Raw genomic sequence first — 14,924 nt, 5'->3', positions numbered from 1 at the left:
ACCAAATATGCAACAACTAAACCAAAATTATGGTTATCAAAAAGTAACACTTTAAACAACTTATGCTCTGTACAAAACTTAAATTATTTTCTCAGCATATGAAAGTGATCAAGATTGCAGTCACGCAAGCAGAAAACAGTACCATGGACACCCAACACATTTTAGATTCTTATAGCTATTTTGTAAGGTGTAAAAACATAAATTTTACCCAGGGCTGTACTACACAAGAAAACTTGATGTGAGATAGCATTGTAGCTCTTGAGTTAACAGAATGGTAGCTTACTTGAGCCATGCAAGAGATTTTATTTTTGTCAGAACCATACATCACTTTCGCATGCTATTTAAGAAACATTCTGCAAGCTAAATAAAATATATTTACACAATTTCATTAAATTACAAAAAGACTATATTTCACAGATAACAGATACATCTAACCCAGAGTAAAACACCTTAGAAAATGGGTCAATAGATTGCTTTCCTTCATCTTTTATACTACCTCCAAAGTACTTCAGAATAAGATTTTATCATGGTGAAAGAAAGTTCTTTGACACCATGCATTGCTATTATTTTATCTTTGTCCAATTAATTTTTCACTAGCACTTGAGAGTTTTCTCTTTTTTAATCTAAGAAATGCAACGGGAGAAGTAATAACAACTACCTGCAAAGAATCGAACTGTAAATTATGCAACAAAACCCACAACATGGAAACAGAAAAAAATGTACTAAAATATTGTTGTATGCCAGCTGCTTTATTCTTAGCGTGATAAAACTTGGAGGGTACATATAATTACTTTAGCTAAACTTAGTAAACTTGAACGATTAGGTAAAGTCACCTCACAATCATTCACAAGAAGTTATAAATTTCAAGTTATTAGTTTGCCATCAAATATTTTATACTAACAAGCTTAAATGCTTCCACTGAACAGAATAAAACTTCCAAGCTCTCAAACACTATGGTTTTAAATACCTACTTTCCTGAAAACTATTTCAGCTATTCATCCAAGCAGCCTGAAACATACCTTGGACTTCAAAAGGGGCATGGGATCCTTTTACAAGTCAACCACATAAGAGATTTTTTTTTTTCCCCACAAACAGCTCCAAATCCTTACCTTTCTGTAGACTATCATATTTGGAGAACTGTCCTCTGGGTCAGCGGTTTCCACAGTACTCGGATCAGTGGGTGCTTGGGCCATGTTTGCCTCTCGTTGGTCAGACTGCAAGGACAGGAGCAAAAGTTAGCATCACTCCAGGCTGCAGGGGAGCATGGCAGGGACACACAACTAGCTCCAAGGCAGAGAAATGAGGATGGCAGAGAGGGAACAACACTCCAGACTTCACACAGTGCAGCATTTTATCACACTGTGTCAGACAGTTAAATGCTTTGAACTGATTTGTCTAAAGCACAACGCCCCAAAAGCAAGGACCACCAAGTCGCGTACAGTTGTGGTTTGGGTCATCCCATACACACATTTCTGTGGAGCCACGTGGTGACCTTTCCTAGTCCAAGAGGTAACATTGCCCGTTACAGACACTGGCATTAAAGCTGTTTGACAAGCTCTATTTCTTTAACATTGGAAGTATTGAGATTTCCCATCTCAACATATTTTATTAAAAATTGAGACAAAAAAGTCTAAGTATGTTCACACATGCATAATTTACACATTCATTCCAAAACCACAGTTCCCCACTAAACTGCCTCCCTTATTTAAGGAACAAGATACTTTCCAATTCCTTTCTCTACCCACTTTGCACATTCCCACAGGCAAAAAAGTGCCCCAGCATATAATATACATACACAGCATACAATTATATGTATAATACAGCCCCAAGCCATTCTTGCTGTCAGTTATCAGCTCCCAAGGACAAGTCAACTGCCAGAATTGGACAACCTCAGACTGTACCCCAGCTCTGTCCTGTCTCAGCAGTGAAAAGGCTATTACTGTAACATGGCAGCTTCCACTGGAGCCAGAAGCAGCTGAGATATCCCTTTAATCAAGGGATAATAGAGACCAAGGTTAAATAATTTACATAAATCCATATAAATTTACTTCTTTCTTATAAAGGATGCATGCACACGCACGACTGTGGGCACAAATGCATTTGTACATGCACTTATCAATTTTGAAACTCAGTAATATAATTCTAGCTCAAATTAAACAATATACATATGTATCACCTTTCAAAGGCATGTTCAGACCAATTTAGACACGACTTTATATTTAAAGGACATAAATTTATTTTAACTCCTATTAAACTCTCATATTTTCCTAGAAGCCCAAACACTGGACTGCTGTGCCAGGTCACGAGCTAAAAAGGAAACGGAATAAATTATCTAAGTAAAATTATTAGATGCAAAAAATTAAATAAAATGGTGAAGGGTAAAGTGTTTTAAAATTATAGCACTTTGAATGATTTACACTAATGTGCATTTTCACAGCACTTCTTAGTCATGATTTCAAGGCACTGAAGAATTAGGCTCTAGGCATCATCACTCAATTGAACAAAGTAGGTAGAGATTTTATGTAACTTTCTGAAGGCAACTACAAAGCAGAGTTGAAAGCCTATGTCAAGTCACACGAGTTTCAGCTTCACCTGCACTACATAAAGACCACGTTCACTCCTTACATTATATCTGAGATTATACACGCATACTTTAAAAGAAAGCAACTGCAACTTTTAATTGAGCAATGCTCCTTTAAAGAAGAAATTTCCAATTTCTAATCAAAAAGCTCTCTGCAGCATTACTTTGTTGCGCTTCACCCATTGCATTATTCACTTTGAACGTCCACGTTTACAAATTCTGTTGCTCTTGTTATACTGTCAGCTCACTGTATCTTCTCTGATACTTCAGGATTTTCCCCCATAGCACATCTTGAAGCTTTTCATCTACTCCAGTGCAACAAGACAAAAACATCTTGCACAATATGCAGTAGTGGCTGTCACACTGTTTACAGTAAGAACAAAGGAGCCACCAACTGCCTCTGAAGATCTACAAAGGGTACTCAATACAAATAAACCTGTTGTTGGAGGACAGAAATTTGCCAAAGTGCTTCCCACTGGTGGCCAGCATATCCTGGGTTTCAGTCAGGAGCAGCCAGACCAGGGCCGCTGTTGTAGGAGTGACAGCAGGATGGATGTCACAGGGGGCAAGGCTGGAGACAAGGCAGGACTGAGGTGCATCCCAGAGAAGAGACAAGTGTGGGCATCCCTTCCATGCAGCCTAGGCACCGCTGGTGCTGGGATGAGTCTTAGTGTGGCCCCTGGACCAGGAGTCCCCCACGGCCCTTGCAGAATTGTCAAGGCTCTGACCATCACCCAAGTTTCTTCTTTCTTTTAGACTGCTTTAAAAAAAAAAAAAAAATGAAATCCTTTACACCTGTGCTTTTTAACATATGGGAGTTGAGTGGAGCCCAGCCCACAGTGATGCAGGACTGCTTCCCTGCACTCCTGCCATGCCAAAGCCTGGTTTTCAAACCAATTCACAAACAGGGCATTCTCACCAGCCTGAGGATTGCGGCACTGATTTCACACCCCACAAATGCAGGCAAACCGCCAGCCACACAGCAGCAATACCTCTGACCAAGAAGCAACATCGGCAGAGCCACAAAGGAGCACCGCTCTGCCTCTGCCTGGGCACAGACCACCAGGGAGAAGGGTAGAGAGCCCAGAACCAGGGCTCCAGTGATGGACGCTACCTGCTGTGAACACAAATGAGACCACTCATGTTCAAAGTACAGGGTTTTTTTACCCTAATACTATGTTAACATGCTGCATTTGCAATCCTTTAATTAATATAATGGTATGTGAAAGTCCACATCTGACTTGCAGAGTTCTCTGTTAAAAAACAAACCAACAAAAACCCGTAGCCTGGTGTGAAAGAATTGCAGGATTAAATTTTCAAGGGATCCTATTGAAATCTATTCTTTCTACACAATTTTTTTCCTCACTGACAGCCCGGTCTACTCAAGATGCAAACAGAAAGACAACCCTGTGTCACTAGACAGGTTAAAAAAAGAGTCTGCCCTCTGAACCCTTCTCTAAGCACATGTTCGCGACGCAACAGCCAGAAGAGAATCCAGCTCACTCTTATACAGACATTTCAGCTACACCGGGATGAAACGGGCAAAAATAAACATTTTATTCAGGTTTTTAAAAAAAATAAAAGTACTCAATGCACAGCCTCCAGTTAAGAGCCTTGCCAATTACTATCTGAAGACTACCATAAGCTCCTTATTCTACAGGCAGCTTACTACATTGCCAGTGGCTAACTCACCAGCCTGCATCCACACATCACCAATCTAAATCCAAATGCGTATCTTCAAAAAATGAATGGTCTCTGAATTCCAACTCCCAGGTTCAAAAGATGCTGTTTTCCCACATCTGTTTTTCTGACAATAGCCACGCTTGCAGTAATCCAGACTCCTCAGCAGCAAAAGTGACAAAAATTGAAAACCATTTGTGCTTGCCATTCTCTCACTCTGCCACACACAAGGAGCAAACCCGCGTCTTCAACTTCTTGTTTATGGATAACACGGCCTATGAAGCCTTTAAAAAAAATACTCCCAAAAATAAGCTAAAAAGAAAGCGTGCATTTGCCCCTTGCTGATTTTTCCTTTTTTTAAATTTTATTCTTTATTCTAGAACAGTTCTGCTTTTTCCTGAGAAACATAATCATATTGCACTAGGTAGACAGCTGTTGACAAAATGCACTGAATCACAAGAGTTTTATCTCTCTCTCATCTGATCAGGCTCCTCAAACTCTCCCAAAAACCAGAAGCTGCAGAGATAAGGCTCCCATACGTTACAAAAGGATCAGTGAACTCCTTTGAACTGGAATAACCAATTTTAAGAATGCCCTAAAAAGCAAGAAAACAGAAAACCGTTTTTTTTTTTTACCACAGCTCGCCTCTTTGGAGTTTATGATACAGGGGTTTAATAATAACATTTCAAAGACAACAACCTATATGTTTTTCTGCATAAACACTGTCAGTATTTAATCTCTATGTATATGTAAATTCAGTGAAAACAGCTAAGCAGTAAGAGCTTCTCCTTAATGTTCTAAAATACCTTGACTACTGTAAGAAAAGACTATTGTAAACAACACTTCTGTAAGAAAACTCTTATAGGCACAAACACCCATGCAATTCACAGAAATTAGCCCACAAAGGAGTCCTTATAGACTCTGGGTTTTATAGATAATAGAGAAAGAAATAAGTACAATGTTAGAAGAAATTCTGCAAAACAAGCTATTTCTCGAAAACATCACCAGCATTTAACAACCCAAATACAGGGTCATATTTAGACTCTAATCCTGCATTTTAATAAATAGCCAACTTAATAAACAAAATTCATAGTACAAAACATTTCTTGCACATCAGAGATAAAACGAAATAGTTTGTTATAATATGCATGAATTTAATCCTGGAAAACAGAATCTACTACATGAATCCCCATGAAAATGTCCATTAGCACCGCCCGGCTGAAATAAAATTTTGGGTGACAGTAAGTGGAAATTACCCTTATGCTATGTATTTCAAGGGCACCTTATCATTCACATGTAGTGCTAATGTCAAATCAGGAGATATTTGGAACTTTAGCACATAACCATAGAGTAAAACATAATTTCATGTCATTAATACCTAGTTAATTTCTAGTTAGTGAAACACATCAAGACTACATGACTTCTACATGCACAAGAAATCACATCACCACATGCCTTGCTGAACTGATAATTACCCAATAGCAAAAATCCCTACCTGCTTTGCTGGAATATTCAGACCTAATAGATCATGTTATTAAGGTGACAGGAGGGAAGAGACAAGGGAAAAAAATAATCAGTCAATCTGAATTCAATTAGTCCCCATTAATATTAAGTCGATATTTCACATCTATTACAAAAGTCTCTCTAGAATTGCACTGGAAAGAACAAAACTTGTAGCTCCATTTTCCTCTCCTGGTTAACTATTACTTCATTAAACTAGGACTTGGGCACGCCAAGCAAGGTGTGTGTACTAGAGGACAACCAACTACAGCAACCAGAAGATCCCCAGGTCCAACCTGGGCGATGCAGTCTGCTTTCAACCGGTGTAGTTCGGTCAGAGCACTGCACAATTCACCTCTACTCTTCCTTCAGAGGTAAACTCCTTTGACTAGTGAAATAACCTGCCAAATGGGAACTGATACAACATCCACCTGAATCAGACAAAAGCTGGGAAGACTGGAGCTGAGATCAAAACTCCACCATCTTCTCCAGTATCCTTACTGGAGAGGAGGGGGAAATACTGGTATTATACATGGCACTGCTGACCACTGCGCTCAGCCAAACAAGACTCTGCAAGCATGTTCCCCTCCTCAGACTGATGTTGAGGAGGACACAAGGGCTAGTGAAACAGGGGCTGGGCATCCCCATGTAGGGAGCCACACCACAGTTAGTAGTGACAGACTGAAGGGTCTTGTGCCACTCTGGATACTGCGGTGCTGCTCCCCTGCATGCAGAAGCAGCAAGGAGAGTCTGCTTTCGATCAGTGAAGTACAGCTCCCAAAGCATCTAAAAATCCTTGCCATGACTGTTTTGGACATCAAATTGTAACTGAAGTTACTCTGAAAATACTTTCCCAGTGGAAGATCATCCCAGACCTTCTGCCCCTCCTTGCAAGTGCTGAGCACTGCAGTACTATCAACAATATTCAGGCTGTTGCCTTTTTTTAAGGAACCAAGTATAAACAGTCCTAGCAACTGCACTTAATGTTCGAATTTTTGCCAAACAAATTCCTCTTTGTTTATGAGAAAGCAGTTTTGTTTATACTGTGAGAATTCATGGATTTTAAAGGACCCTATTCCTCTTTTTGCTGAGGTTGGAGCTCACAGGGAGCCCCACGCTGAAGTACTGGAGCTCAATGCTTCTCTTGCTCTGCAACCAGCAGTATGAAAGATGGGCGCGCATCTAGGCATGGAAACAGCAGAGACTCTTTTGCCTCACTCTGCCAGAGCAGCAAGAAAGGACCCAATTCTGGGACATTCCCTTCTTCTTACCTTTAAGGAAACTGGGATCCTGATGAAGACTGGGGTTTCCAATTTTGATTACTCTCACGGAGATTTCCTAAAGGCGCAGTCTCCTTCCATACACTTACTTAAGTGCTTCCTGTGAAAAACTTGCCTCAAAACATCTTATAGCTATGTCTACTTTTCCACACAGTATTAGGGCAGGAAGCAAGCTCCAGGCTCCTGATCATCGGCACTGCTAAACTGCTGGTTTGCTCCCAGGTTCTCTTTCGCAGACCTCCAAACCAGTATGTGGACATAAATCTGGGAACACAGTTCTCACCCATCATCACTTCTTCCCAAGAGTCAGCGTGGATGACTTTACACAGGGTTTGACTTCCTGCTTCTTATCCATTCCTCCAGCAGTCTCCCAATAGATTCTGCAACCCCACACAGCCTCCCACCATGTCCCAAGTCATGTGACATATAACTTCATCCTTCTGGTGGGCTGCAGGACAATCTCACATTTTTTAAAACACTGTACTTGGGAAAAAACCCACACATAACAATCACTGTATCTTCAGGCCACAGCAATACCATCTGGCGGCCAGAGGAGACCCCTCTGGCCAAGGATACGCACTATGGCCCCAGCCACCTCTTAGACAGGACTAGCTCTCACATGAGGCAATGAAAGCCACTTGTTTTCCTGCAGATAGACACAGTCTACACGTTTAAACTCTAATCACATGTAACCTAATGTGAGCAGCTGGTTTCTGTATGTACTCCTCTCCAATCACTTGCTGTTCCCAATCATGCATGTCCTTTATTAAAACGAGTAAATATTCACAGTGTGGCAGTCTAAGTAGAACATTGCTAACCGGGGATCACCAAGGCCTTGTACCACCTCCAAAAAAGGGCACGCTCTGTGGTCTTGAGCAATTTTCTCTCCATCTGTGACGAATGCGGTAGTAGTCACTCTGTCACATAACTCTATAACAGAAGACACTAAGGATGGATAGTTCCAGTTGTGTTAGCCACAGGTGACCCGTCTCAGTAACCTGGCAGATTATCAGACTGCTTCCTGATAAACCATGGAAGACAACTACCTTCCCCCCCTTTCCCCACGGAGCCACACCCCATTTTGATTCTATATATTTCTAAATCTGCAGATATTTGTTGCATTTCGGAATGTTGAAAATACTGTCCACAAGTGGTTGTTACATCCAGGAAACCTAGGCGTGGAAGCCAAGACAAAGTAACTTTCTTGGCATCTGACACTGACTAGGTCCCAAGTTCCCCAATGCCCAATTAGAAGCATTCTCTCTTTTTTTTTTTTTTTTAAATAGACATATGCACTACCAATGTTCTGGTCTGACCACCCAAGGTGTACTGGAAGCATTACTGACTTAAAAGGAAGACCTTTCACACTTTCAGAGTTTTCAATATATTATTTGACAGACAGATAAACAAGGTGAACAAGACAACCAAATAGAAAAATGGAATGGGGACGGGTGGTAGCAAATATTGACACACAAATTACTTATCAACAAGGCAAATTTTTCCCTTTATGAAATCAATTGTTGAAATGGGCACTTGCATACCAGATTTACTTTTAATGGATCAGAATGATGTTATACCCAGGAAGAAACTGCCTCAAATACCTCCATCCTTCTTCCAAAGAATTCAGAACAAAATGGAGCATCCACCTGTAATCAGTCTACCTTCCAATAAAAAAATACTGCTGTGAGTGCAAGAGCTCCTGGAAAGGCTCTGAGCCAACACACTGTTACCAGGGATAGCTACAGAGAATATAACAGCAAATATACACTGAATATTTAACTGAAACAAGTGTCAGTACTATACGGATTTAGAAATGCAAAGAGATAGATATAGCCCAACTTTGAACTTCATCTGAATTGGTGATCCTAAACTACTGCAGTATTTATAAAGTGCTATCAGTCTGCAAGGAGCAGTTGCAAAGGACAGCGCTGAAGCTGTGTATTGCTGTTTTACAACAATGCCAACTTACTGGCCAAAATCATTCCCTGTGGTAAATGAGTAACTGCACTCATGATACAGAGCTTGAGGATAGACTTCTAATCTCCTCCAATATAAGTCCCTCTTCCTTGGATCAGTTAAGGTGTGCTCAAAGCATCTTGTCCATGAAGTTGGTCCATCAAATACACCATCTCTGAAAGTGCCTTGTACTACATGCACCATAGAAAGTATTAATTACAACTACAGTAAGCTAATTCTAGCTGGTGGACTACATTTTCTATTTTACACTGTATCCAATAAGTTGAAAACAACTGAAGAAAACTGATTCAAAGAGAAAACTAAATGAGAAGCAGCACATACTAATGGATGCTCTAATACAGGCTTAGAAGAAAATCAAAATATTAAAATAAAAAAATACAGGCCCCAGTACCTGGGGGCCTAGAATTACTCCATCTAAACTCCCTGTTCCAAACAGAGCTTGCTAAAATAAATCTCCCTTCAAGTAGTCTAATGCAAGTCGATACAACAACCAAGACACCCCTGCATTGATTAGTGACTGCACAATCTCATTTAAAACACCCCAAGGTGCTCAGAATTCTTGCTGGTTGTTCATTTTCAAGAGGATGGAAAATTGCAAGTACCCTGCAATCAAATTAAATGTGAAATTTGCTACCCAAAAGCACAGGAGCTTCTGAAGATGCAGCACCATACGATACCCTCGGTACAAATGAACACAACTGGTTGCATCCCGTGTACTTCAAGGACGTGATGCAATACACTATGATTTCACTGCCCTGCTGTTTATCACAACAACACATAGCCTTTTCAGATGCAAACTATGTCCAAATCATTTGGGTAATTGCCATGTAAAAAGCATCTAAGCCACTCCTGAATTAGCTAGCTCAAGTTCACGCACCCACACAGTGCAGCAGAGTCTACAAATCCCAGTGCAGCACTTCATCTACCCTGAACTCCACAATGCCATAACTGTACTATTATAAATACCAATATATGCTACAGGCATTATAAATACTAATATAGTTTACTACTACTGCTGTTATACTATAATACTTCTATAAAGACAGTTCCTTTAATTGAGCTAATACGTGGCGATGCCAGACTACCATTATACTAGTGAAGGCATAATCTAAAACTAGTTGCTCATCAGTGACAGAGGCAAATATTATTTTCTCTTACAAAGTGATAAACTAAATCACAATGAAATTAAGCGACTTCCCACATTCACATAATGGATGACAGAGCAATAAATTGAACATATAAGCCCTGGCTTTCCAACCATTAGTTATCATTTGCTCAACACGCATCCCCATAGCACAGTAGGTCTGTAGTAATCAATCTGAGGAGCTTTTAACTACCCTGTGAACCTTTCACCGCTAATGCCAGGTTCTATAAGCGCAGTGGAAAAGATGAAGTATTGTCCCTTTCTGCTGGGATGATGACTGTAATGTCTAATTGAAGATTCCTGGCAAAAATACAGCACTAATTCCTCTTCACCGTCTAACTACCTCATGGTCCCCACCACCCCCACATAGGTGAAGTGCAGTACCAGTGCCTTACCCCGATGCTGCTGAGCCTAGGAGCAGATAGCTGTTTCCAGCATGACAATACAGAGCTCACGGGACATCAAAATGTCAGAAACTTATTGCTTACTGAAATTTTAATCTACTTCTCTTTCTCTCTCTCTCCACATTCTTTGCCATCAGCTACAGAAATGTTAAAAAATAGTATGAGATCTGATGTAACACAAGTGGGTAGCAGAAGTCTCTCTTGACTCCACAATCTTCCTAGAGCTTGACAACCAACAAGTAAAATACAAATTAGCTCCTCTTCACAGATAGAGCACAACAGCAGAAATTAGCTCATTCTCCAGTCACCACAATACCCTATCACTCCAGCTGGAAACAGTAACTGAAATCATGGAAAAGTCTTTTCATGGTAAAATTTATGTAGATTAAGAAAACACTACGGATTCACTAATATAATCCTTTAAAAACTTTAAAAGTCACTATATTATTCAAGGAAAATTGTAGTCAAACACAGTTTAGAACTCTCCATGATACATCTATTACTATCTTTTCAAGGGGTATAAACATACACCAAATTTCTCAAAGTACTTCAGACTGCGTGCATTCTAGCTACCTCTAAATCCCCATAAATCCACCATCTCAAGGACACAATGTGCGCACTGGTTTCCTAGTTGCTACGCAGAAAGTTAAGAGACAAAGAGCAGAGGCAGAAATTTGCAGGAAAAAAAGTTGGAGATGTAGGAACATAATAATTTAGTTCAGAGTATGAAGACAGATGTTCAACTATACATAAGTGCTCAAAGATGCAAAGAGGAAATTTCGTAGCCTGAGGAAGTCAGATGTGTAACTCCACTGGAACCAAGAACATTTCAATTCTGACAAGTAGAAGCAATATTCCTACCCTGAAACAGTCCAGAGCTGCTTGGGGAAGTGGACCTGTTTGTTCATACAACCTCCTTTCTAGAGACCCAAGGTGTGCTTGCAGAAATGTGACTGAAGCTCCAGGTGATGAGCACACACAACAGAACACCCGATCATAAGGGCAAAACTGCACTCTTTTAAGATTGGGCATGGGAAGAGCAGCTCACCCTCATTCTGCCACTTTACAACTGCAGGGTTTGATTTAGGCATCAAAGATATCCCTGGCTAGAGCCTCCAGCTTTGTTATCTCTCATTCTTGAAAAGCTAGAGACTCATATTGTTAATTGGGGACGGCAAAAAAATAATCACACCGCAACACCCCTTTATTTCCATTAGGAAGCCTGACCGACACCACGGCAAGATTCAGAAGTTTCACCACAGACTATAGGATGACACACTGCAGCTATTTTGTCTTCCTGCTACTCCACATACAGCAGCTCCTTTTCTTTCCCTGCCATCTGCAAGATTGCTGCAGTCTGCTGGGACAGGGCTGCCCTCTCCTTTTCTCCCCTTCCTGGCTGCTCGAAGGGACGGTGACAGATCCTAGCATTTCCACTCAGCTTTCCTCCAGCTGCCTCAGAAACATTTACCAACACAGAGTTACTCCTGCAAACAAACAGCCCTCGGCTCATCTCTACCATACCAGTGGGCTCCACCAGAATTACATGCTAGACACTGAAACACCTTGTGTGGGGTTAGCAGGGAGGCAACTGCTGCTTTAAGAGGACACACCTTTTCCTCTTATCCTCAGGTGTCACTGATTAGAACAGTTATCTGCACTACCTGCAACACAGGGACCATCAGAGAGAAACTAAGGCAGGCAGTGTCAACAATGACGCCTTTTCGTAGAAGAGAAGGGTAGTAAGAAGAAACCAGAAAAAAAAAAAATCAGTCAGGTAGGTGAACAGCAATCTTTAAACATCTATTACTGATAAACCTCAGTAGGAGATGTGCAGCAAATAACTTTTTCTTTCATCTGTTTCTGATCACTACTATAGTTCAAGATGGAAAAAATAAGGGCTATCTAAACTCCACTACACTTGCAGCCTCTTAGGAAAGAAAAAGGGACGTTTGCCATTAATTATTCTATTAGTCAGGTCATTAGAAAAAGGAATAGCTCATCTAAAAATAAAGTCAATAGCAGCTGAGTCTAAACAGTTTCTTCAGCATTTAACACACACATTCAAGCAATGAACACTATTATTCTGTGCTTGTAACCATATGCCCCCAAGTCAATAACTGCTCTTCAACATCTGACCTCTTTTTAAAGCAGATTTACAAGAAAGTATAGTGAAAGTGTTCCCAGTCCGCTGGTAAGAAAGTATTATGGATCATAACTACACAGCAAACAATTGCTAGTCCTTCCGATCTGCAAGATTAGGATAAATCTGTCATTCAATTAAAAAAAAAAAAAAAAGAAAGAAAGAAAGAAAGAAAGAAATGGATGATAGCAAATATACACAACCTTCCACTTCAAAATAAACTCAAATCAACCTTGGAGAATATTTATATTTACGATTATATCAAATGCCTTAAATCCCTACAGCTTTGAACTACAGTTAACCTCTTTTGCTATGTTCTTCAGCAAGCAATTACACACAACACTATACCTTTACAGAGCGCTTTCACACTCACAGCTCTCAAAGCACTTCCCACAGAAACACACAAACACAAATGAAACACAGCTTTCTTTGGGGTGGGAAGCCACTGATATACAGTGTAATACGCCAACACAAAGGTGAGTTTTACAGTATGGCTTTATTTATCAAAGACAGATTTTCCTGTTTTCTGATCCCTACACCCTGGCAGTTAGCAAACAAAAAACAATCAAGAGCAACCATGCATGCCCATAATCTTTAATTTCAGGGAAGCGCCACGCTGCTCTATAGCACGCAGGCTACCATCGGGATGCCGTTCTAGCAAGCCCCTTGCGGGTCAGCTGAAGCAAACCCCGACTTACCCAGGCTGTCCCAGCAAGGGCTGTGTCCAGCAGTGAGAGCAGTGCCGGTGCAGACGGGACGACAAGATCAGAGCCACAGGCGTTGTCTGCTCTTGGAGCAGCAGCCCTGACTGCTATGATGCCCACACCGTACAAGCGGCAGCGTGCCGTTACCTATACAAAAACCTGCATCTTCCTCAAAAAAAAAAAAAAAATACTTGAAGCTCCTTGCTGGCCCTGCAAACCTCTTCCTCTACGCCGTCGCAGCTAGCGACTAAGGAGATGCTTTTAGTGTCACAGGAGATTAAGGCTCTGGGAGGAGAGCGCCTGGCAGCTTTACTCGCACACACCGATCCATCTTCACGCAAACGCACTTTGCCAGCGGATGAAAGTCTATTATTGCCATACGCTACCCAAGCGAAACACTTTCCAAGTTTTCCCACGGGGCACCAGCTCCCCCTTCAAGCCGTACCCCAGCGCTCGCTCGCTCCCCCACCCCCACCCCGCCCCGTCCCTCCCCGAGGCCTCCCCCCGAAAAGCTGCGGGGTTTCAGAACCCCCCACCCAGCCCCGTGTCCCCCACCGAGCCCCGGCTCCCCGGGCACAGCCCTTGTACCCTGCTGGGACACCGCCTCCCCCGAAGCCCAGCCGAGCCCCGAGGGGAGAGGACAGCCCCTCTCCGCCCGGAGGGAGCCCAGGCGCCCCCAGCGCCCCGGGCCGTCACCCGAGCCCGGGCCCCCTTCCCCGGGGCCCCCGCAGGAGGGCGAACAGCAGCCGCGGTGCGCTCGGGGGGGACCCGCACGGCCCGGGAAGGGGCACAGTGGCGCGGGCCGGTATATATGGGAACACACACACACACACATATGTATCTATATATATAACACACGCACCGCCCTGCACCTGCCCGCCACTACCAACTCGGAGCAAACTACCCGCCTCTGGGCCGCCCAGGCAGCCCCTCCCGCCGGCCGGGGCTCCCCTCTCCGCGGCGGGACCGGAGGCTACGGGGGCAGAACCGAGCGGCAACCGCTCCGCCACGCAAATGGGGATAAAGAAGGAAATAACGGGGCCAGGAGAAGCCGCTGCCCCAGCCCTGCCTGCAGCCCACTCCCATTACCTTAGCAACCGCGCCGCCGCCGTCCCCTGCCGCCCCCCCCGCTTCGCCTCTCCTCAGGGCCGGTGGGGGGCCCGCACCATGGCGCCAGCCGGCGGGCGGGGCCGGCGGGCAGCCCCGCGCCTCTCCCAAAAAAGCCTCTCGCTCTCCTCAGGCCCCCTCAGGCTGCGGCGGGGACGGCGGCGAGGGCGACGCTGCCGCCGGCACAGCCGCGGGCAGGACACAACCGCGACGGCGCCCAGCCGGCCCCTCGCTGCCTCCGCCCGACCCTCCGCCGGGCGGGAGGGGGAGGGCGGGGGCGGTGGTCCGGGCGGGGCCGCGGGGGCGGTGACGGCCCCGGCCCCGCAGCAGCAGCGCCCGCTGCGGGCAGCCCGGGCCCACCTTTCCGCGCCCGGCACCAGGGGAAGCCACTTCCCCCTCCCCGG

At 43.4% G+C, this 14,924-nt stretch overlaps 1 protein-coding gene across 2 annotated transcripts in view; it reads right to left on the bottom strand.

Annotated features, from left to right (window-relative positions):
- The window catches only part of RGS6 (regulator of G protein signaling 6), a 294,403-nt gene extending 279,703 nt beyond the window's left edge, over positions 1–14,700 (bottom strand). For both annotated transcript variants that reach the window (XM_054200650.1, XM_054200651.1), the window contains exons 1-2: positions 14,503–14,700; positions 1,110–1,214 (exon numbers count right to left, since the gene is read on the bottom strand). In XM_054200650.1, the coding sequence (XP_054056625.1) occupies positions 1,110–1,193 (84 nt within the window). In that variant the 5' untranslated portion in view covers positions 1,194–1,214; positions 14,503–14,700. The remainder of the gene's footprint in view (positions 1–1,109; positions 1,215–14,502) is intronic.
- Between the last annotated feature and the right edge of the window lie 224 nt (positions 14,701–14,924).

The sequence above is a fragment of the Rissa tridactyla genome, chromosome 4 (genome assembly GCF_028500815.1).
Source record: "Rissa tridactyla isolate bRisTri1 chromosome 4, bRisTri1.patW.cur.20221130, whole genome shotgun sequence".
Lineage (NCBI taxonomy): Eukaryota > Metazoa > Chordata > Aves > Charadriiformes > Laridae > Rissa > Rissa tridactyla.
This window is presented reverse-complemented; position numbering and strand designations above follow the sequence as displayed.